This window comes from Gobio gobio (assembly GCF_949357685.1).
Source record: "Gobio gobio genome assembly, chromosome: 1".
NCBI lineage: Eukaryota > Metazoa > Chordata > Actinopteri > Cypriniformes > Gobionidae > Gobio > Gobio gobio.
Window position 1 is genome coordinate 76,432,404 of NC_137097.1, and position 26,458 is coordinate 76,458,861.

General features: G+C 37.9%; 1 protein-coding gene across 1 annotated transcript in view; it reads left to right on the forward strand.

The window, feature by feature from the left end:
• The window catches only part of LOC307125461 (nuclear factor 7, ovary-like), a 34,277-nt gene extending 12,866 nt beyond the window's left edge, over nt 1-21,411 (forward strand). Inside the window, exon 7 of the mRNA XM_079815310.1 lies at nt 20,634-21,411. Within this exon, the coding sequence (XP_079671436.1) occupies nt 20,634-21,124 (491 nt within the window). The 3' untranslated portion in view covers nt 21,125-21,411. The remainder of the gene's footprint in view (nt 1-20,633) is intronic.
• Nucleotides 21,412-26,458: the final 5,047 nt, after the last annotated feature.

The following is a 26,458-nucleotide window of genomic DNA, read 5'->3' on the forward strand; positions in this document are numbered from 1 at the left end:
TTGGCAAATAATAATTTGTTTATATACTACAACCTTGTGAATCTGCTGTATTGACACCAATAGCAATAAAAAAATCACTCATATTGAAAGATGATAAAACAGCAGGTGCACATTGTTTTGAGAAAATATTTCTCATAGTCACACACAGACATCAAGATTTTGCATATGATTCACAACAACGGTGACAATCATAAAAAAAAACTTCATGCTGTAATGCATGATGGGTAGCTTCATAGTACAAAACTCAAAACTCATGCTTGATTGTCACCGTTGTTGTGAATCATATGCAAAATCTTGATGTCTGTGTGTGACTATGAGAAATATTTTCTCAAAACAATGTGCACCTGCTGTTTTATCATCTTTCAATATGAGTGATTTGTTTATTGCTATTGGTGTCAATACAGCAGATTCACAAGGTTATAGTATATAAACAAATTATTATTTGCCAAACAAGAACATAAAACTCGAAAGCACAACATCAGATTCTAGACTTCTGATGATTTAGTCATCAACAAGGAGCTGAAAACACCTGAAGTCACTTTATCTTTGCTTTCTCAGCCATAACTATTGTGTTTCACACACACAGTTACAGCAGCCAAAGAAAAGCTAACTCAAGTACAGGGACCAAGAGCCCAACTAAAGCAAACACTTCCCACCACAATGGTGACTTCAAATGAAACATAAACATCAACATCTAAAGCTCTGTTAATTCTCAGTAAGAGCTTCTGTAGACGTCTGACAGAAATAGTCAAAGTGTGTCTTATGTCTGTGATTAAGGGCAGCACCAGTGTCTCAGTGGGAAACACTGTCTCCTCACAGCAAGAAGATCCTGGATTGAATCCCACGATTCTCTCACGATCCAAAGATGTGTGAATTACAGATGCTAAGTTGTCTGAAGTGTCTAAAGGTTTGAGCTAGGTTTCTTTTATTTTCATGATTTCTGGACAAACACACACTGTCTGTGAGTTGCTTTGCAATTACAAATGGAAAATATGTCCATAATTTGAACTAGTTTTTAACCTTGAGGTTCCATGAGCGTTTATATCGGACGTGCAGAACACGTCAAAAACAGACGTCATGAAAACTTTCATTCTGGCTCCTCAGTGGACGTCTTTTCAACGTACGCCTTTGCTCAGTGGGATGTGTGTGACGGATTCCCACAATATCTCGAGGGCTTGTGTCCAGCGAAAGTGACGTCGTTTCCTGTTTCCCAAATGGATTTTTTTTCATAACTTTGATGAAAACCAATCACATAAACTTTAAATAACAGAATCTTGTTTGTTTTATAACTCTTATTATTCAAACAATGTTAGTATTTATTAACTAATTGCATTAAATAAATTGTAAAATTGATTAAATCTTTTAGAGTTTATTTACTTTTAATGTATAGATTTTAAAAATATGAGTTTTTAAATAAAATCAAATAGATTTAAATGCATAAAAACTAACTCTGCCATGAATATACATTTAACATGATTCAAATAAATGTTATTTAACTTTTTTAATTATCCTGATTTAGTTCTCTTAATTATTATGCAATTTATACAATAAACTTTATGTATTTTAAATAAATAGGTTTTATTATCCTAATGAAAATAAATTGTGTAAAGTTTATTTGGTAGATTTGTGTTAAAATTATGAAAAAAATATAAATGGGAATTTGTCATTTAATAAAATTACATAAATCTTAAATTTTGGGTGAAATATTTCTGTGAGTGTATGCAACAACAGTATTTGCACTGTAAACCTTTTTATTAATATAAAGTGTGGGTGAACTTAAACTGTATGGCTATGCTGCGGTATGCTGTGTGTGTGTGTGTGTGTGTGTGTGTGTGTGTGTGTGTGTGTGTGTCAGTGTCCTATCTGTGTGGATGCGTCTCATGTCAGCTAATCAAGGGACACTGACACACACACACACACACACTCGACGCATAGATAGACTCGCGTCAGTTTCCTGCTCACATCGAGTTCTCTTTTGCTCTTGAACAAACCATAACACAGAGGATTGTGAGTATTCTCATATTCGAGTCTTAAATTAGTTAAATAACGTCTTAAATGAACTTAAAGAGTTGTGAGGAAATGAGATGCGCGGGACAGCGCGTGAGACCCGCGGCTGTTCTTAAAGTGACAGGAGCACTGATGATGCCTGTCATTAATGTTCATCAAAGAACAACGGGAATAGAGAAAATTGTAGCTTTAATGATGATTCATCTATATTTCATTTATTATTTATGCAGTTAAGGAAGGTTTGATAACTATTACATTTCTGTATAACAGGGAAGGCCATGGGTAAATATAACATTTATTATTTTGGTGATTTAGGTAAAATGGTTTAAAAAAACACAGCAGAACCACAGCGCATCTGATATGACTGGCATAACGCTGGCGAAGTTAGGGACCGTCTGCAAAGTTACATACAACATTGAAACGTGTATAACGTTACCAAACTTCACTAGCATTTAAAGAGAATGACAGTCATAAAACTGACTGTAAAGTGTTCATCTAGGTGTCAGGTATGATGCACACATTTTGATATTTAATAAAATAAACTGTCAAATCATATGGAAATATGGATATGCATTATTTCACTTGGATACTGTTTGGGCTCTTACACAAAATATGCTAGATTTAAATGCATCATAGCTGAACACTGATGAGAATATTTCTTGAGAATATATTTACAGAGATAATATTAGAGATTATATTTACGACAAATTATTATTATTTATGCGTTATGCGTTGCTATTGACGACGGCCATTAAGTAAAGAAATCCCACAGAATCTAGCTTAAAAAAGTGCTTAGAGCTGCTTTAGTTATTTGTTGTTTGTTTAATTTCAAATATAAAACTTGTTGAAATGTTTTAAGTGTGTGCATCTGTTCTTTTTGAACACTTTCATCTTGTTTGAACAAAACCGTGATAATATTGATAACCGTGATAATTTGGGTCACTATAATCGTGATGTTAAATTTCCATACCGTTTCATCCCTACTTTAGTGTGAATAAGTAAAAAAGAACTACAAACACCTTGAATTAAATACTGGCCTTCTGGACTTACAAAATTTTGAGCAGGAAAATATAACTTTTATCTATTTTATCCTATGATATTAAAATTAATCTAAATTTAAATTACATCATGGGTGTGGCTTGTGGTGATAGTGGCACCAGTTGCTGCGGTAAATGTGGCACATTCGAGCGATTCTAAAATATTCTCCTGTTTAAATGCATATTGCCTGCCGTGCACAGTTAAGCTGATGCCACCGGCGTGGCGGTGCCACCGGCTTGGGCCCGTCATCGCTGCTCGCAGCTTTAATTATTATTATTATTATTATTTTATCGACTTCTCGGGCACTTTTGGGGCCCTTACCATGCTCAAAAACTCTTGAAACTTTGCACACACATCGGAATGCGCGGCCATCAGAGCCGGGCTGAAGCTGGTACCCGGGCGTGGCAGGGGGGCTCGACAGCGCCCCCTAAAGTGGTGTCTGAAAACTTGGTCTATATATCAAACACACTTGCACGTACATGTATGAAACTCGGTACACATATAGACCTCATCGGGCCAAACAACTTTCGTGCTCTAAGTTACGTGTCAGCCCAACAGGAAGTGAGCTAATATGGGTTGTTCTGAAAACACATGCTCTGGAATTTAATATACTCCTCCGAGGCCATTGTTTCAATCAGTGCCAAACTCGGTCAGCATGAAGTCAAGACACAGAGAATGCTAAATTGCGAAAGGATTTTTGATATCTTATACGGTTTGGCCGTGGCGAAGCAACGAATTTATGGCGAGAAAAGGTAAACAGGAAGTGTGTAATAACTTGTGCAAACATTGACTGATTTGGATGAAACTTCAGCTGTGTGTTCGTTGTAAGAGGCCGATCACATGGATATGACTTTTGTGAGTCAAAGTTATAGTGCCACCAACTGGCAGCAGGAAGTGTGTCACTTTCAAAAATGCTTTGAATCACCATCTTATTTTCACCAGATTGACTTCAAACTTCATCAGTATAATGTGAAAACATGACAGATAGAGACATATGAATGAATTCCTGATATTTCAAATAATGCTGCCATGGCAACATGTCAAAGTTTAATAATGTTTTTGGCTGTTTGTGTGCCCTCCCCTCAATCACCAAAAGGGGGCAGTGTTGTATTATTTTTGAAACTCCCTTTCTCTCTCTCTCTCTCTCTGTGCTTGCTTATGTGATTTATGAGGACACAAATGTGTATGATGACATGGGTATTGTATTACAACGTAGTGGTTAATGTGGACATGAACTATGACACTATATCAGTACAGGACTCATTTTCTAAATGACATTTGAGTTACAATTCTTTTCACCTGACAGCCGTGATTTCATGTACTCATTCAGACAGAACTCTTTTTTTAAAACAGAGGAGTGTGAGTGTGTTTTCTATACATGTGCTTTACAGAAGGTCATGTGCTGTGTTTGCAAAGATCACTTTTGACACATTTGTCTTTAAATTCATACTGACATAGTTCAAATTTATTTAAAAAAAAAATTCACATTATTTTCTACAAGTGTCTGTTTACAAGTGTCTTTTTTCACAGAAAGTTTTTGTTTAAACGTGAATATTTGTATAATTCAGGGTCTGAGTTTTTACGTTCTCCTCGTAGGTGATTTATTCAATCTCCACCAAACTCGGTCAACGTGAAACGGAAGCTTAACGCATTAAAAATATTTAACGCAAATAACACAGCGTCCGTTTTTATATCCATTTTTGCTTAGCGTTACATGATCACGCTCCTATTCATGTACATGCTTCCAAGCGCGACAAGACACAAGAGAGCGCGCTGTATGCCAGTGTCCTGTCTGTGTGTGTGTGTGTGTGTGTGTGTGTGTCAGTGTCCTGTCTGTGTGTGTGTGTGTGTGTCCTGTCTGTGTGTGTGTGTGTGTGTGTGTGTGTGTGTGTGTGTGTGTGTGTGTGTGTGTCAGTGTCCTGTCTGTGTGGATGCGTCTCATGTCAGCTAATCAAGGGACACTGACACACACACACACACACACAAACACACACACACACACACACTCGACGCATAGATAGACTCGCGTCAGTTTCCTGCTCACATCGAGTTCTCTTTTGCTGTTGAACAAACAATAACACAGAGGATTTTGAGTATTCTCATATTAGAGTCTTAAATTAGTTAAATAACGTCTTAAATGAACTTTAAAGAGTTGTGAGGAAATGAGATGCGCGGGACCGCGCGTGAGATCCGCGGTTGTTCTTAAAGTGACAGGAGCACTGATGATGCCTGTCATTAATGTTCATCAAAGAACAACGGGAACAGAGAAAATTGTAGCTTTAATGATGATTCATCTATATTTCATTTATTATTTATGCAGTTAAGGAAGGTTTGATAACTATTACATTTCTGTATAACAGGGAAGGCCATGGGTAAATATAACATTTATTATTTGGGGTTTATGTAAAGATTGTTTTAAGTTCACTTAAATTAAAAGTTGTTTTTTAAAGACTAATAAATGTTGAAATTGGGAGCTTTCAGTTATACTGTAATGTAACGTCATTAATTTTTCATAGAGAATTTAGTATCAGTGATACTGGCCTTCATTCATAAAAAATGACAATACAACACATATTTACAATATGCTGTCTTTAAATTGTTTCGAAATTAATTTGGAGAGTAACTGAAATTATTACAATATCAAAATATTACAAACTTAAAATATTAAAAACTTGCGATTAATCGTGATTAATTACAGAAAAAAATGTGATTAATTAGTTAATTTTTTACTTTACAGTCATTAGCTCTGACCAACAGGAAGTCAGATATTTTGGTTTGAACGTGAATATTTGTATAATTCCTCTTAGCATGCTTGAAATTGCTTGAAACTCAACACACACATCAGAGATGTCAGTCAGTGGAAATGGGCAAAGCCTCAGAAATGCGTGTGTTGGAGGGGTGTTTATTACAACATAATCATGGTTTATGAAGACATTTCATGTGTCCCCGTAAATAAAAATAGCTTTAACAGCATACTAAACAATTTTTTAATAAAAATGTAAAAATGCAGAATGTTTTCTGTGATGGTAGGTTTAGGGGTAGTGTGTGTGTGTGTGTGTGTGTTGTGTGTGTGTGTGTGTGTGTGTGTGTGTGTGTGTGTGTGTGTGTGTGTGTGTGTGTGTGTGTGTGTGTGTGTGCAATATGTAGGCTTAGGGGTAGTGTAGGGGGATAGAATGTACAGTTTTTACAGTATACAAACCATTAAGTCTATGGAATGCCATCTGCCTGTCTTTCCCCTTCCCCCTCTCTATCTGTGTGTGTGTGTGTGTGGGGGGGGTCTCTCTCTCACCCTGTGAGTTTGTGTGTGTGCCTTTCTCTCAGTCCTTCCCCTCCCCCTCACTCTCACTCTATCATTGTGTGTGTGTGTGTGTGACTTTCTCTTTTGATCATAATTTAACCCTTAATACATTTAATACATTTTTTATTAAAAAGAATTTATTGGACCACCCATATTGAAATGAAAGCATGTTTTATGGTGCATAAGATTGGTGCACAAACGGTAGCTAAGGTAGCTCAAAAACACATGGAGAAGTGTTAGAATAAAACAACATCAGCATTCGAATGGTATTCTGAACTCATTCCAATTTGACCTTTGACATAATCGGACATGAAATTCATATAAATTTAATTGATCTCATAGATGTGGCTGTTGTGGTTTGTGGTCATAGCAGCACCAACTGCTGCAGTTAATGTGGTGAATTCAGATGACTTTGACATAGTCCTTTTATGTTTTCCCATTTTAAATGCCTATTGCCTGCCGTGCACAGTTAAGCTGATGCCACCGGCGTGGCGGTGCCACCGGCTTGGGCCCGTCATCGCTGCTCGCAGCTTTAATTATTATTATTTTTCTTATCGACTATTCGGGCACTTTTGGGGCCCTTACCATGCTCGAAAACTCTTGAAACTTTGCAGATACATCGGAATCTGCGGCCATCAGAGCCGGGCTGAAGCTGATACCCGGGCGTGGTAGGGGAGCTCAACAGCGCCCCCTACAAAAAAATTGGTCCATATATCAAACACACTTGCACGTACATGTATGAAACTCGGTACACATATAGATCTCATCAGGCTGAACAACTTTCGTGCTCTAAGTTATGCGTCAGCCCAACAGGAAGTGAGCTATTATGGGTTGTTCGGAAAACGCATGCTCTGGAATTTAATATACTCCTCCGAGGCCATTGTTTCGATCGGCACCAAACTCGGTCAGCATTAAGACAAGATATTCAGGATGCTAAATTGCGAGCGGATTTTTGATATCTCAATCGGTTTGGCCGCGGCGAAGCAACGAATTTATGGCGAGAAAAGGGAAACAGGAAGTGTGTTATAACTTGTGCAAACATTGACTGATTTGGATGAAACTTCAGCTGTGTGTTTGTTGTAGGAAGCCGATCGCAAGGATATGACGTTTGTGAGTCAAAGTTATAGCGCCACCAACTGGCAGCAGGAAGTGTGTCACTTTTTTTAAAAAATGCTTTAAATCACTGTCTTATTTTGACCCGATTGACTTCAAACTTCATCAGTATAATGTGAAAACATGACAGTTATAGACATACGAATGGATTCCTGATATTTGAAATACTGTTGCAATGGCAACGTGTCAAAGTTAATAATCTTTTGGCTGTTTTTGAAGCTCTTAGCATGCTTGAAATTGCTTGAAACTCAACACACACATCAGAGATGTCAGTCAGTACACATTGGCAAAGCCTCAGAAATGGGCGGGGATGAGGGGCTCTCTAGCGCCACCTTTTGACAAAAGTGGGGGGGTTAGTTTTATCTTCAGTCACCAAACTCGGTACATATATTGTTCTCTTCGAGCCGGACAACTTTCTAATTTACAGTCATTAGCTCCGACCAACAGGAAGTCAGATATTTTGGTTTGAAGGTGAAAATTTATATAATTCAGGGTCTGAGTTTTTATGTTCTCCTCGTAGGCGATTTATTCAATCTCCACCAAACTCGGTCAACATGAAACAAAGATATGGAAGATGCTAAAATGCGAACGAATATTGGATATCTCAAACGGTGTTGCCATGGCGAGGGATTAAATAAGGACAAAATAAGGGGAACAGAAATTGTCTCATATCTTGTAAAATCATATTTTGATTTCAATTAAATTAAGATTGTATGTTTGGTAATTGAACTTAGATTAATTTAAAATGACTGTACTATTTTTCAGATGAATATATATATATTTTATAAATATTTCTTTGAATCTATTGTGCCTGTCTGTGCTGCCCTTCCCTCAATGAACACAAGATGGCAGCATTGTGTTAGTTTTGAAGCAGGATTAAAAAAAACCTTGTTTCTCTCTCTCTCTCTCTCTCTCTCTCTCTGTGTGTGTGCTTCTGTGATTTCTGAGGACCTACATTTGTAGACATTTCATGTGTACCCGTACATATATTGTTCTCTTCGAGCCGGACAACTTTATAATTTACAGTCATTAGCTCCGACCAACAGGAAGTCAGATATTTTGGTTTGAAGGTGAATATTTGTATAATTCAGGGTCTGAGTTTTTACGTTCTCCTCGTAGGCGATTTATTCAATCTCCACCAAACTCGGTCAACATGAAACGGAATGACTATACTATTTTTCAGATTAATATATATATATATATATATATATATATATATATATATATATATATATATATGAACTCAATGTACACAAGATGGCAGCATTGTGTTAGTTTTGAAACAGGATAAAAAAATCCCATCTCTCTTTCTCTCTAAGGGGTTTGTCTGTGTGAGTGTGAGTGTGAGTGTGTGTGTGTGTGTGTGGCCACCAACTGGCAGCAGGAAGTGTGTCACTTTCAAAAATGCTTTAATTCACTGTCTAGCTTTCTAAACAATGTTTTATTCAAAATGTAAAAATGCAGAATGTTTTCTGTGATGGTAGGTTTAGGGGTAGTGTAGGGGGGTAGAATGTACAGTTTGTACTGTATAAAAACCATTAAGTCTATGCAATGCCCTCTGCCTTTCCTTCCCCTCCCCCCCTAACTCTCACTTTCTCACTGTGTGTGTTTGAAGGGGGGTGGGGGTTGGCCGCTTAAGCATGCATCTCTGCCTGTGTATGTGTGTGTGTGTGTGTGTGTGTGTGTGTGTCTGTGTGTGTGTGTGTGCTTGTTTATGTGATTTATGAGGACACAAATTTGTATGACATGGGTATTACACTGGTATTACATGGTTTATGACATTTCATGTGTCCAAAAAAAACCAGACTAAGCAATGTTTTATTAAAAATGTAAATGCAGAATCTATTTTGAAGATAAAACTTATTCCTATAGTAAAATAAAGTTTCAGACAATGAAATACCAACTCTCTCCCACTGTTTAGATTTTTTTTAAAAAAATGTTTTTATTCAATCAGAATCTCACTCTCTCTGTCCTTCCCCTCTCCTCCCCTCCCCCTCACTCTCTCTCTCAAAGAGACGATGAGCGTTGAGCGCACAAATCCTAGTCTACTATGTATATCGGTCCAAAAGGTCACTGATTATTCGTTTCTTCACAGTTTTAAATTCCGGTTATTTTGCGTGTGATGCCTTGTGTTGTCACCCGGGTGGCGAGCACAACATCGTTCAGAAACCGCTAGATAAACTCCAGGAAGATAAATTATTTTATCTACATATCAAGTATTATAACGGGAATATATCATCTTGGAGTGAGCTTTACCGAGACGCTGACTGACTGTAACCAAACGCGACGCGCAGTTTGAATTCTGAACGGAGAATGATGGACAGCTACAGCGGAGGAAAGACATTCAGACAGCTATGGAATGGCTTTAGATGACTTTGTACTAGCAAATCATAAAATAATAATAATGATTGCTGAAAGATCATGTGACAATATATATTTCTGATGATTATTTAATTACCACGACATGCCTAATCTGAGCAAGGGACTGCCTGTCTTGAGTTTTGTCGACAGACAGCGGTGGCACGAAATTTGACGGATGCGGCCGCTATGCAGGAAAAACCATAGAAAAACCCTGCGGCCATTGTTTAAACTCATCCTTCTCCAACCAGGAGTCCGCAAATTTACATTTCCCCATTTCGGAGTCTGTTTCGCAATGTGTGGAGGGCGACACATCACCTAACCGCGCATTTCGCAAAATATGTGACGTCACCCGTAGACGGTGCGCGCGCCCCAAGCTGATCTCACTGACCGAGCAAACTGGTTTTTTTTTTTATATAGTTATGGGGATGAAAATAAATATATTCATGAATACTTTTTGGAGTCAAACTCTTTTGACAAAGCTTGAACAAAAAGTAATACCTCATAAAATCGTGATTAAGAATTTTTAATACCTTTTAAGGGCCTTAATTTTCCAAAAATTAATTTATCAACTTTTAATACTTTTCAAGACCCCGCGGACACCCTGATATGCATATGAAGAGAAGTGTTACAATAATACAACATTTGAATGGTATTGTGAACTCATTCCAATTTGACCTTTGACATCATCTGACATGAAATTAATTTAAATTTATTTGATCTCATAGATGTGGCTGTTGTGGTCATAGCAGCACCAACTGCTGCAGTTAATGTGGTGAATTCAGATAAATTTGACATAGTCCTTTTATGTTTTCCCATTTTAAATGCCTATTGCCTGCAGTGCACAGTTAAACTGATGCCACCGGCGTGGCGGTGCCACCGGCTTGAGCCCGTCATCGCTGCTCGCAGCTTTAATTATTATTATTATTATTTTATCGACTTCTCGGGCACTTTTGGGGCCCTTACCATGCTCAAAAACTCTTGAAACTTTGCACACACATCGGAATGCGCGGCCATCAGAGCCGGGCTGAAGCTGGTACCCGGGCGTGGCAGGGGGGCTCGACAGCGCCCCCTAAAGTGGTGTCTGAAAACTTGGTCTATATATCAAACACACTTGCACGTACATGTATGAAACTCGGTACACATATAGACCTCATCGGGCCAAACAACTTTCGTGCTCTAAGTTACGTGTCAGCCCAACAGGAAGTGAGCTAATATGGGTTGTTCTGAAAACACATGCTCTGGAATTTAATATACTCCTCCGAGGCCATTGTTTCAATCAGTGCCAAACTCGGTCAGCATGAAGTCAAGACACAGAGGATGCTAAATTGCGAACGGATTTTTGATATCTTAAACGGTTTGGCCGTGGCGAAGCAACGAATTTATGGCGAGAAAAGGTAAACAGGAAGTGTGTAATAACTTGTGCAAACATTGACTGATTTGGATGAAACTTCAGCTGTGTGTTCGTTGTAAGAGGCCGATCACATGGATATGACTTTTGTGAGTCAAAGTTATAGCGCCACCAACTGGCAGCAGGAAGTGTGTCACTTTCAAAAATGCTTTGAATCACCATCTTATTTTCACACGATTGACTTCAAACTTCATCAGTATAATGTGAAAACATGACAGATAGAGACATATGAATGAATTCCTGATATTTCAAATAATGCTGCCATGGCAACATGTCAAAGTTTAATAATGTTTTTGACTGTTTGTGTGCCCTCCCCTCTATCACCAAAAGGGGGCAGTGTTGTATTATTTTTGAAACTCCCTTTCTCTCTCTCTCTCTCTCTCTCTCTCTGTGCTTGCTTATGTGATTTATGAGGACACAAATGTGTATGATGACATGGGTATTGTATTACAACGTAGTGGTTAATGTGGACATGAACTATGACACTATATCAGTACAGGACTCATTTTCTAAATGACATTTGAGTTACAATTCTTTTCACCTGACAGCCGTGATTTCATGTACTCATTCAGACAGAACTCTTTTTTTAAAACAGGAGTGTGAGTGTGTTTTCTATACATGTGCTTTACAGAAGGTCATGTGCTGTGTTTGCAAAGATCACTTTTGACACATTTGTCTTTAAATTCATACTGACATAGTTCAAATTTATTTAAAAAAAAAAATTCACATTATTTTCTACAAGTGTCTGTTTATAAGTGTCTTTTTTCACAGAAAGTTTTTGTTTAAACGTGAATATTTGTATAATTCAGGGTCTAAGTTTTTACGTTCTCCTCGTAGGTGATTTATTCAATCTCCACCAAACTCGGTCAACGTGAAACGGAAGCTTAACGCATTAAAAATATTTAACGCAAATAACACAGCGTCCGTTTTTATATCCATTTTTGCTTAGCGTTACATGATCACGCTCCTATTCATGTAAATGCTTCCAAGCGCGACAAGACACAAGAGCGCGCGCTGTATGCCAGTGTCCTGTCTGTGTGTGTGTGTGTGTGTGTGTCAGTGTCCTGTCTGTGTGTGTGTGTGTGTGTGTGTGTGTGTGTGTGTGTCCTGTCTGTGTGTGTGTGTGTGTGTGTGTGTGTGTGTGTCAGTGTCCTGTCTGTGTGGATGCGTCTCATGTCAGCTAATCAAGGGACACTGACACACACACACACACACACACAAACACACACACACTCGACGCATAGATAGACTCGCGTCAGTTTCCTGCTCACATCGAGTTCTCTTTTGCTGTTGAACAAACAATAACACAGAGGATTTTGAGTATTCTCATACTGTCTTAAATTAGTTAAATAACGTCTTAAATGAACTTTAAAGAGTTGTGAGGAAATGAGATGCGCGGGACCGCGCGTGAGATCCGCGGTTGTTCTTAAAGTGACAGGAGCACTGATGATGCCTGTCATTAATGTTCATCAAAGAACAACGGGAACAGAGAAAATTGTAGCTTTAATGATGATTCATCTATATTTCATTTATTATTTATGCAGTTAAGGAAGGTTTGATAACTATTACATTTCTGTATAACAGGGAAGGCCATGGGTAAATATAACATTTATTATTTTGGGTTTATGTAAAGATTTTTTTAAGTTCACTTAAATTAAAAGTTGTTTTTTAAAGACTAATAAATGTTGAAATTGGGAGCTTTCAGTTATACTGTAATGTAACGTCATTAATGTTTCATAGAGAATTTAGTATCAGTGATACTGGTCTTCATTCATAAAAAATGACAATACAACACATATTTACAATATGCTGTCTTTAAATTGTTTCTAAATTAATTTGGAGAGTAACTGAAATTATTACAATATCAAAATATTACAAACTTAAAATATTAAAAACTTGCGATTAATCGTGATTAATTACAGAAAAAAATGTGATTAATTAGTTAATTTTTTACTTTACAGTCATTAGCTCTGACCAACAGGAAGTCAGATATTTTGGTTTGAACGTGAATATTTGTATAATTTCTCTTAGCATGCTTGAAATTGCTTGAAACTCAACACACACATCAGAGATGTCAGTCAGTGGAAATGGGCAAAGCCTCAGAAATGGGTGTGTTGGAGGGGTGTTTATTACAACATAATCATGGTTTATGAAGACATTTCATGTGTCCCCGTAAATCAAAATAGCTTTAACAGCATACTAAACAATTTTTTAATAAAAATGTAAAAATGCAGAATGTTTTCTGTGATGGTAGGTTTAGGGGTAGTGTGTGTGTGTGTGTGTGTGTGTGTGCGATATGTAGGCTTAGGGGTAGTGTAGGGGGATAGAATGTACAGTTTGTACAGTATACAAACCATTAAGTCTATGGAATGCCATCTGCCTGTCTTTCCCCTTCCCCCTCTCTATCTCTGTGTGTGTGTGTGGGGGGGGGGGGGGGGGGTCTCTCTCTCACCCTGTGAGTTTGTGTATGTGCCTTTCTCTCAGTCCTTCCCCTCCCCCTCACTCTCACTCTATCATTGTGTGTGTGTGTGTGTGGGCATGTTTTTGTGAAATATCAGGACACAAATGTGTATAATGACATAGGTATTACAAAAAGAGGGTGAAATATGAGGACGTTCCCCATGTCCTCACTTTTCAAAATGCTTATAAATCATACAGAACAAGGTTTTTTTTCACAGAAAGTGAACTGCACAGTCTCCTGTGAGGGTTAGGTTTAGGGACAGGGACAGGGGCAGTGTGTGTGTGTGTGTGTGTGTGTGTGTGTGTGTGTGTGTGTGTGTGTGTGTGTGTGTGTGTGTGTGTGTGTGTGTGTGTGTGTGTGTGTGATGGGTAGGTTTAGGGGCAGTGTAAGGGGATAGAAAATACGGTTTGTACGGTATAAAAACCATTACGCCTATGGAATGTCCTCACATTTCACAAAAACAAACGTGTGTGTGTGTGTGTGTGTGTGTGTGTGTGTGTGTGTGTGTGTGTGTGTGTGTGTGTGTGTGTGTGTGACTTTCTCTCTTGATGATCATAATTTAACCCTTTCATATAGGCTATCACAAATAACTATCACTTGAAATAAAAACGTCATGTGATGTGTTTGCCAAGATCACGTATCATGCACATATCTTTAAATTAATTATTTACTGATATAATATAAATGTATTAAAACATAAATTTCACATGATTTTATAAAAGTGGCTATTTATAATAAACTTCCAATAAATGTAGACACGCATCTTACTCTTACCTGACACTGATATTAAAATCATCTTTGCAGTTTCTGTGATTTGGCTCCATTTATACATTTTTTATTAAAAAAAATTTATTGGACCACCCATATTGAAATTAAAGCATGTTTTATGGTCATAAGATTGGTGCACAAACGGTAGCTAAGGTAGCTCAAAAACACATGAAGAGAAGTGTTAGAATAAAACAACATCAGCATTCGAATGGTATTCTGAACTCATTCCAATTTGACCTTTGACATAATCTGACATGAAATTCATATAAATTTAATTGATCTCATAGATGTGGCTGTTGTGGTTTGTGGTCATAGCAGCACCAACAGCTGCAGTTAATGTGGTGAATTCAGATGACTTTGACATAGTCCTTTTATGTTTTCCCATTTTAAATGCCTATTGCCTGCCGTGCACAGTTAAACTGATGCCACCGGGGTGGCGGTGCCACCGGCTTGGGCCCGTCATCGCTGCTCGCAGCTTTAATTATTATTATTATTTTATCGACTTCTCGGGCACTTTTGGGGCTCTTACCATGCTCAAAAACTCTTGAAACTTAGCACACACATCGGAATGCGCGGCCATCAGAGCCGGGCTGAAGCTGGTACCCGGGCGTGGCAGGGGGACTCGACAGCGCCCCCTAAAGTGGGGTCTGAAAACTTGGTCTATATATCAAACACACTTGCACGTACATGTATGAAACTCGGTACACATATAGACCTCATTGGGCCAAACAACTTTCGTGCTCTAAGTTACGTGTCAGCCCAACAGGAAGTGAGCTAATATGGGTTGTTCTGAAAACACATGCTCTGGAATTTAATATACTCCTCCGAGGCCATTGTTTCAATCAGTGCCAAACTCGGTCAGCATGAAGTCAAGACACAGAGGATGCTAAATTGCGAGCGGATTTTTGATAACTCAAACGGTTTGGCCGTGGCGAAGCAACGAATTTATGGCGAGAAAAGGGAAACAGGAAGTGTGTAATAACTTGTGCAAACATTGAATGATTTGGATGAAACTTCAGCTGTGTGTTTGTTGTAGGAAGCCGATCACATGGATATGACTTTTGTGAGTCAAAGTTAAAGCGCCACCAACTGGCAGCAGGAAGTGTGTCACTTTCAAAAATGCTTTGAATCCCCATCTTATTTTCACCTGATTGACTTCAAACTTCATCAGTATAATGTGAAAACATGACAGATAGAGACATATGAATGGATTCCTAATATTTCAAAAAATGTTGCCATGGCAACATGTCAAAGTTTAATAATGTTTTTGCTGTTTGTGTGCCCTCCCCTCTATCACCACAAGGTGGCAGTGTTGTATTATTTTTGAAACTCCCTTTCTCTGTATGTGTGCTTGTTAATGACATTTGAGTTACAATTCTTTTCACCTGACAGCCGTGATTTCATGTACTCATTCAGACAGAACTCTTTTTTAGAACAGAGTGTGAGTGTGTTTTCTATACATGTGCTTTACAGAAGGTCATGTGCTGTGTTTGCAAAGATCACTTTTGACACATTTGTCTTTAAATTCATTATTTACTGACATAGTTCAAATTTATATTAAAAAAAAAATTCACATTATTTTCTACAAGTGTCTGTTTATAAGTGTCTTTTTTCACAGAAAGTTTGTTTCAACGTGAATATTTGTATAATTCAGTTTCTGAGTTTTTACGTTCTCCTCGTAGGCGATTTATTCAATCTCCACCAAACTCGGTCAACGTGAAACGGAAGCTTAACGCATTAAAAATATTTAACGCAAATAACGCAGCGTCCGTTTTTATATCCATTTTTGCTTAGCGTTACATGATCACGCTCCTATTCATGTAAATGCTTCCAAGCGCGACAAGACACAAGAGAACACGCTATATGCCAATGTCCTGTGTGTGTGTGTGTGTGTGTGTGTGTGTGTGTGTGTGTGTGTGTGTCAGTGTCCTGTCTGTGTGTGTGTGTGTGTGTGTGTGTGTGTGTGTGTGTGTGTGTGTGTGTGTGTGTGTGTGTGTGTGTGTGTGTGTGTGTGTGTGTGTGTGTGTGTGTGTGTGCAGGCCCGTCGCGACAAGGCAGGCAAACCAAGCAATTGCTTGGGGCCTCGAGCTGGCCTGGGGCACCAAGACAGCGACAGGTTAAGAATAAAATGAAACGACAAACTGTGTGAGCGCCCCATTGATAGTCAATGCAGTAAAGTGCAATGACACTGTTATCGGGATCCCCCTTAAGGGGCCCCTCTCAGAAGTCGCTGACAGCAGCCAGCCAACAACGCGATCTCTGCTGCGGCAAAATACAAAATCTTCGGATTTGAAGCGGAATTTTATGCTTCAGGAAGCCAGAAAAGAAAAAAGAGAAAGGAAGAGGAGGATAAGAAAAAACAAGATAGTGGTATGTGATAAATTACACTGGATAAAATAGCTCTACTTGTCTTGTACAAAAAAAGTGTAAGTTTGCAGCAGGTAGGCTAGCAAAAATATGTTTATGTTAGCTATCGTTACCTGCCTGACGGCAAATGCTGCTTGTAACGAACAGTTAGTGCAACTTTTTTTTCGAACAGACGGAATGACATGAGATTGCTATAGCTTTGTAATATGTTTTGATGAAAGTGGCATAGCATGCTATACTAACTATTATTTATGCTATGCATAAATAACCTGGAATAGTTAATATAGCATGCTATATTAACAATTATTATAAACATTATTTAACCAGAAAGAGGCAGAGGAACATGATTTTTTTCATAGCTTATCTTAATGTGCTAGTGTCGGGATATACGGTAGTGACAGTTTATGCAAATATGACATTATTTTTATGAGTTACCAATAGATCTTGAACAATTACTTTATTCTGTGGCAATTTTTACACTATTACATTTTGAAGTACAGTATCAGGACAACCCACATGTTTGACTGGTACTGTTTACATGTTTTACTGGTACTGCCCACGTTTTACTGGTACTGTTTATTAAACTATTTAACAAGGTATTATAGTCATCGGTTGCAACTTTACAATAACCATCCAGATAATGTTTATAGACAGTTTACAAAACAACTAGTAACCCTAAAGTATTCCCAAAGTGTTAGGAATATCTGGTCCGTCTATCTATGTAAATGTAATGTTTATAGATGTTTAAAAAATGGTTACTTAAAGGTTTAAAAAAAAAATGTAATGATACAGTGGTGTTTTTTGCAAATGTTTTCAAATTTTATGCACAGTATTTGCAACAACAGTATTTGCACTGTAAACCTTTTTATTAATATATAGTGTGGGTGAACTTAAACTGTATGGCTATGCTGCGGTGTGTGTGTGTGTGTGTGTGTGTGTGTGTGTGTGTGTGTGTGTGTGTGTGTGTGTGTGTGTGTGTGTGTGTGTGTGTCTGTCAGTGTCCTATCTGTGTGGATGCGTCTCATGTCAGCTAATCAAGGGACACTGACACACACACACACACACACACACACACACACTCGACGCATAGATAGACTCGCGTCAGTTTCCTGCTCACATCGAGTTCTCTTTTGCTCTTGAACAAACAATAACACAGAGGATTTTGAGTATTCTCATATTACAGTCTTAAATTAGTTAAATAACCTCTTAAATGAACTTTAAAGAGTTGTGAGGAAATGAGATGCGCGGGACCGCGCGTGAGATCCGCGGTTGTTCTTAAAGTGACAGGAGCACTGATGATGCCTGTCATTAATGTTCATCAAAGAACAACGGGAATAGAGAAAATTGTAGCTTTAATGATGATTCATCTATATTTCATTTATTATTTATGCAGTTAAGGAAGGTTTGATAACTATTACATTTCTGTATAACAGGGAAGGCCATGGGTAAATATAACATTTATTATTTTGGGATATAATCATGGTATATATAACATAATATATATATAACATATATAGGTGGAGGGGTGTTTATTACAACATAATCATGGTTTATGAAGACATTTCATGTGTCCCCGTAAATCAAAATAGCTTTAACAGCATATTAAACAATTTTTTAATAAAAATGTAAAAATGCAGAATGTTTTCTGTGATGGTAGGTTTAGGGGTAGTGTGTGTGTGTGTGTGTGTGTGTGTGTGTGTGTGTATGTGTGTGTGTGTGTGTGCGATATGTAGGCTTAGGGGTAGTGTAGGGGGATAGAATGTACAGTTTGTACAGTATACAAACCATTAAGTCTATGGAATGCCATCTGCCTGTCTTTCCCCTTCCCCCTCTCTATCTGTGTGTGTGTGTGGGGGGGGGGGGGGGGGTGTCTCTCTCTCACCCTGTGAGTTTGTGTGTGTGCCTTTCTCTCAGTCCTTCCCCTCCCCCTCACTCTCACTCTATCATTGTGTTTGTGTGTGTGTGTGTGTGTGTGTGTGTGTGTGTGTGTGTGTGTGTGTGTGTGTGTGTGTGTGTGTGTGTGTGTGTGTGTGTGTGTGTGTGTGTGTGACTTTCTCTCTTGATCATAATTTAACCCTTTCATATAGGCTATCACAAATAACTATCACTTGAAATAAAAACGTCATGTGATGTGTTTGCCAAGATCACGTATGATGCACATGTCTTTAAATTAATTATTTACTGATATAATATAAATGTATTAAAACATAAATTTCACATGATTTTATAAAAGTGGCTATTTATAATAAACTTCCATAAAATGTAGACACGCATCTTACTCTTACCTGACACTGATATTAAAATCATCTTTGCAGTTTCTGTGATTTGGCTCCATTTATACATTTTTTATTAAAAGAAATTTATTGGACCACCCATATTGAAATGAAAGCATGTTTTATGGTGCATAAGATTGGTGCACAAACGGTAGCTAAGGTAGCTCAAAAACACATGAAGAGAAGTGTTAGAATAAAACAACATCAGCATTCGAATGGTATTCTGAACTCATTCCAATTTGACCTTTGACATAATCTGACATGAAATTCATATAAATTTAATTGATCTCATAGATGTGGCTGTTGTGGTTTGTGGTCATAGCAGCACCAACTGCTGCAGTTAATGTGGTGAATTCAGATGACTTTGACATAGTCCTTTTATGTTTTCCCATTTTAAATGCCTATTGCCTGCCGTGCACAGTTAAACTGATGCCACCGGGGTGGCGGTGCCACCGGCTTGGGCCCGTCATCGCTGCTCGCAGCTTTAATTATAATTTTTTTTACATAATTTCAACACAACATTATCAAAAACAGTGATTAATAATCATAAAAACACATGGAAAAGGCATATATGGTATTGTATTATTGTCCCAAGCGATTTACCAAAAAGTGGCCCAATTTAGCTGATATCACCCTATTGATCATACATATATGGAAACATATTTTCTTTCCATAAGGGATATGATGAGAAAATGCTTCTTAAGATGTTGTTATTGGTATATTTGAGAACTTAATAATTGTTCAATAATTAATGAATCCTGAATCCATTTTGAAAGGGTTTCTAGAAGAAGTGCTTCATGAATTTTCATATTTCCATGTTTCAGAAACACAATGATGAGGGTCTGTTCAGATAATGATGTGTTTACCAGAAGAACCTGCTTCAGTTACACTGAGATTTATTACATCTGAAAATATTAACATGATTGATTATTCATAACTGACACAAACACAACTGACAGAAACAACTGTATTACACACACACACACACACACACACACACACACAGACACACACACACACACACACACACACACACACACACACACACACACACACACACACACACACACACACACACACACACACACACACACACACAGACACACACACACACACACACACACACACACACACACACACACACACACACACACACATACACACACACACACACACACACACACACAGACACTCTCACACACACACACACACACACACACACACACACACACACACACACACACACACACACACACACACAGACACTCTCACACACACACACACAAACACACACACACACCAGTTTCTCTTGATGAGACACAAATGTTTGAATCACACATTTAATGTTTGTCTCTGATGCCATTAAACACTGATGATAAAAATGAGTGTGTAACTAAAAACACTGACAGTGATCAGAGGAAAATGTCTGATGTGTTTGATCAGGACGAGTGTCATAATTCATAATAATCTGTGATTGGTTCACTCTTGATCATTATATGAAGATCAGAATAAAAGCAGCTGTTGATTGTGTCTCATCAGCTCCTGTGATTCTGGATCCAAACACGGCAAATCCACGCCTCGCCCTGTCTGATGATCTGACCAGTGTGAGAAACATCGGGTATAAACAACTGCTTCCTGATAATCCAGAGAGATTTGACTGTTATGAGTGTGTTCTGGGTTCAGAGGGTTTTAACTCAGGAACACACCACTGGGATGTGGAGGTTAAAGAGAGTCAATGCTGGAGTCTTGGAGTAACTACAGCATCAAACCAGAGGAAGGGAAGTGTTTTCTATAACACTGATGTCTGGAGTGTGACGTACAGACTGTCTGGGGCTGGTTTTCGTGTTAAACAGAAGCTTGATCGTGTGAGAGTTGATCTGGACTATGACGGAGGAACGGTGTCATTCTCTGATCCTGTAACTAACACACATCTACACACATTCACAACCACCTTCACTCACACACTCTTTCCATTCTTCTGTTGTGGTTGTTTTTCCTCTCTGCGGATCTTACCGGTCAATAGTCAGTAAACGTTACACCTGTAGGTCTGGATCGAGCTGATTTCATCTTTTACAGTGATCTATGTGTGTGTGTGTAAATCTTCTCAGAAATGTTCTTAAAGGGACAGTTCACCCACAAATGATAATTCTGTCATCATTCACTCGCCCTCATGTCGTTCTAATCCTGTATGAGTTTCTTTCTTCTGATGAGCACAGAAGCAGATATTTTGAAGAATGTGTGTAATCAAACAGTTTCTGATCCCCATCACTAACATAGTATGAATAAATTACCATAATAAAGAACAGAAAGGTGTCCAAACGTTTGCCTGTATATTTCCTCCATGAATATTGGCTGTAAGTGATAGACAGTGTCAGTGATGTTGAGCTGGTGCGTCTCCTCTCCTCTCTCTGGGAAAAGGCTGGATGTGTTCACTGTAAAAAAAAAAAAATGGTAAAAAGAAGGTAAATGACTGTCAGCTGCGGCTGCCAAACAAAAACCATAAAATTAAAGTAAAATATCTTAATTCTGATAAAGTGCAAAAACAATAATTTTACAGAAATTTACATTAAAAGTTATTTTACAGATTATTTTCCTTGTTTAAATTTAAAGCTACACTGTGTAACTTTTTTAGTTCATTCTTAGCTAAAAACACTTAATATATATACAAACATATGTGTGCTCATTAATGTATATTTACTTCTTTCAAGTAATGAAGTATTCTCGTAAGTTTATAATAGTTTTCTAAAGTAACCTCATCACTTGAAGGAACACTAATGGACGAGGTCGAACTGGAAGCAAATGTTAATCTTGGACTAAATCGGCCACCGTAGGAGCTAAAACGAAATCGGAATTGGGAGGAACAGAAACTAATATTTACTGGCTGGTCATAAACCTTTTCACCGCTAGATGGGGGAAAATATCACACAGTGGAGCTTTAAGATATTTTACTTTAATTTTACGTTTTTTGTTTGGCAGCCTTTGCTGCCAGTCATTTATCATTTTTTATTCAGTGTTAAACTGTTATTTTACTGATTTTTCCTAGATTATGATCAAACACCTTCAATAAAGTGACTGTACTAAACATTCTGCAGAAAAACTGTAATTTTACAGATTATTACAATAAAAAAACATTCAATAAAGTGTTAAATTTACAGTTTTATTTTGGAAGACAAAATACAGTCTGTAAAACAATACAATACATAAAACATTTCAAACACAGATAACAGTGGAACAGTTTCATCACATTTTTAAAAAAAAATACAAAACTGATACATTTACATTTACAAGATTGTCACAGATTCACTATTGATTATGAAACTTGTATTATTCAGATGTAAATTTATGTAAACAAATTCTTCAGAGCCCCAGGAGGAATTGAAAAACTAAAAATGTCATTTCTCTTGTAAGTTAGGGTTACTAATATCATGATGAGGTTATGATTTCACCTCAGAACAAAATAACAAATTGTGCCATTTACTGTTAGCTTTGCATTTTCCAAATATGTTTTATATGTGGCAGATTTCCATTCCCAAAACTTCTGGATCATGAGGGGGGAAGAAACATACACACACACACACACACACACACACAAATGAATATTAATTTGTTTGATTAAACATTAATATTAATTATACTACGAATGCTTGAATCTGATTGGCTGATGAACATTCTGAGGTGTGCAATTATTTTCTGGGAGATGCACAGCGAGCGTAGTTCCAGCAGCTCTTGACCGCATTCCAGTTCCGCTTCGTGTCGTGACCGCATCACCACCTCGGGTGTGCATTATTATTCTAATAATTGAACGGCCCGTCGTCAATTATTCCTTACTGATCAACTTACTGACATACAAATACATACAAAAACTTCACAGTAGATCCAAAATCCTGGTTTGCCCATAATTCTTCAGAGTCCAAGGATGGTGGTTTCCTGTCCTCTCTGCGGAACGAGTGAACATGACCGTGTGCTCAGATCACTCTTTCCAAAGCTCCTTTACTTTTTATGACAAGCTTGATCGCAAGGGTTGTGCCAAGTGTGCGACCGCACAGGGCCTCGCGCCTCTAGAGGGCCTCGCACCTGGCCTGCATTTTTTTAAGTTTGTCTATTTTTTTATTACAGTTTTTCCACCCAACATCGATAATAAATACAATTCCTACTATCTCTCAATAATGCATAATCAAGGCCACGTGAAAAAAAAAATCAGCAAATTATTATTGTTATTTTTCAAATTTCGATATGACGTTCTGCGTGGTCGCGGCCGACCGATTCCGTAAACACGAGTCGGTGGTGAGAAAAGGAAAAGAATTAAAAAGAAAGAAGAATTTCAGAAGTCACTGAGAGGATCGCTGGATAAATTTGTCAATGCCAATATTGCGAACAACAAGCAGCTCAACCAACACAATCACGGAGACCAATCAGAGGCTGCCGCAGGGAAAGTGACTTTCACCAACTTCAGTCATATGGAGAGTCAATTCATCTCATATGAATTATTGTTCTTATTTAAATGTTCAACCATCATATGAATTATTGTTCTTAGTTAAATGTGTTCAACCATCATATGAATTATTGTTTTTATTTAAATGTTCAACCATCATATGAATTATTGTTTTTATTTAAATATTCCAAATCTAAACATTCCAAATGATTAGGGGCCAAGCACAGAATGACAGCGCACCTTGCAAGTTGCTCAAAATAAAAAAGTCGATAGGAAGCGCAAAGGCGGCGCTGAAAAGGCCAGAATAAAAAAGAAGAAAGCTTTGGAAACTGACGCGGCCAAATATTCTAAGCTGAGCACATTTTTCCTCAAAAAAAACAAATGAAGACGACGAGGCCGGTAAGTAAGCTAACGTTAAGGTAGTTAGGAGCAGTGCAAGATGCTAGCGACCGTGCAAAACAACGTTGTCTGCAAACCACGTTCATGTATCAAACTTTTTCTTGTAGCTCTTCAGCAGCAGCCGCCTCTTGTCCGGTTTGCTGCTAACAGTGAAGAGCAAGGCCCAGTAACGTTACCAAGCTCCAGTCATGAGCCCAACACACCATAATGGGCAGGTAGGATTGTCATTCAGAAGAACTAATAGTATTGAAGAGCCCTGCTCAATGAAAAATGCCCTGAGATAATGAATGACCTGATGATTCAGCAATTCAGCATTACTTGACTTGATTTGAAAGCTTTGTAAAAAGGGGATATTTGTGGTGAGAAATAAATGTAACAAATTTCATTTAGTGTCATAAAGAGAGCCAGGACCCAGTTGTGAAGAGACTTATGCTCTCACTGTGAAAGACAGGTAAGCTGCTATTGTACCATAGTGTGTGAATAAGCAAACATTATCACTGAAAAAATGCTTTTCTTACTTGGTATCTTACTTGTTTCCAGTTCAAATATATAAATTATTCTTAATTCAAGATACATTTACTAGACAAGTGAAATGGCATAAGAAATTATGTCTTGTTTTCTGGAAAAAAAAACACCCTAAAAATTATTATTATTTTGCTTAAAACAAGCTAAATCTAAAACAATTATTTTTTAGAGAAGTGCAATACTTGTTTAATTCATAATGTTCTCATATTTGTGAAAAACATTTGAAGTTGTAAAGCAGCTGTTTCCTTGAAAAAGAGATGCTACTGTCATTAGAAAGTGCAATACATTTTATTTTAATCTTTATTTTTTTATATATTTATTTTTGTTAGATTTTTCTTCATTTCAATGTTTGGATATTTATGAATACTAATTCTTAAAGGGGCTATATGCAACTTTTTCCCCAAAATAAACGTAACAATAGCCTTTTTATTTTACCATTTATGACTCAAACATCTCCTGATGAGCATACTGAAACCTTGTCCGCTCACAGTGGGTGCACCTATAAGCCTGTATCCTATTTTTCCTATTTTCTGGCGGGTCGTCTTTTCCCGTGCTGTCTGCGGATGTGACGTCACCACCGCTGCGAGAGCGAGCAGAAAATGAGAGCAGTTCTGTTTTTTGGCCACAGGTGTCAGTTGCGAGTTTAAATTTCAGAAAAACGCATATAGCCCCTTTAAAGAAAATAGATTCTGAAACTGTCCTGTTATTTACTGTTCTAATAAATCTTCACTGTGAAGCAAAACTTAGGCTACTGTTTTTGCACTGAATTGGAAATGATGATATTTTTCAAAAATACAAAGAATTACAAGGCTGTAGAGAACAGTGCGCCTATTGCAGACTTATATTCTGAGGGTTTAATTACATTATTTTAATATATTCAGTCGTGAACTAAAGTGGGCCGGTCTAAGGCATGAAACTCCAGGGCTGAAAATGAGTCCCAATCCGGCCCTGCACGACGGGGTTGCTGTTTATCATCTCGTCAGGGAGTGAGGATTAGAGGTTTCTATTCTGCAATCTTGTGTTTCCTGGATTCGTGAGTACATTGGTTTTGCATCAAAAGAGCTCCAACTAGCGCGCCATCTGTGTAACGTTACTGAGAATCCCAGCTGGGTAAAATTCAAAGTGTCACCTTTTTCATTGTGTTTTTTTGTTTTGGGGAACAGTGATTATTTGAATTTATTGCTGTTGATTTTGTGACTTTGTGAATTTGATCATTCAAGAAAAAAATCACACTAAGACAAAATAGTTCTGAGAAAAATAAAGCCACGTTTAGATTCTACCCAGCAGGAGGGCTACAAATGAACAATTGTTTTATTTAAGTTATAGTGGTAAATGATCATTTGTTTGTTGAGATCAATGAATGTAGAAGGCTCTTGCTAATCCACAAACATGTTAATGAATTTAAAACAGTATAGATGAGCGGCTGTGTTCATTATGAGCTGCTGGAGGAGTGTTTTCAGAGGTGAACATGTTGGGATCTGCCAGTGAGGAAGCTCAGTGTCCCGTTACACAGCACAGGAGGTTATGCAGATGAGATTTGAGCTCTTGATAGTGTTAAATGCCAAACTGTACACTAAAGTAATCAGGCACAACTGTCCTTATTCTCCAAGTGGGTTATAATTTTGTGAATGGTAAATTAAACTGCATCCTCTGTGGATCTGTCTGTCCTGGACACAAACTGTAGTGGGTCAAATGAGTCTGGTTTGCTTCATATGATGCATTTCTTAATAAGGCTCTCAAAACCCTTCATGAGAACCGGGGTTGATAAGAGCCGCTGGTCTGCAGGCATTAAGACAAGAGACTTTCTGTGGGACAGGGATGATAGTGGAGGACTTGAAGCAGAAAGAAACTGCAGACAGTGAGAGGGAAATACTGAACAAACACACTCACATGATCAGAAACTCCACCCTCTTACAACACTTACCAGGAAGAGACGCACTTGTTATTTCTCCTCTCGGCCACACTGACTTTGTCTCAACAAAAGCCACAAACAATCAGTGATCAATGA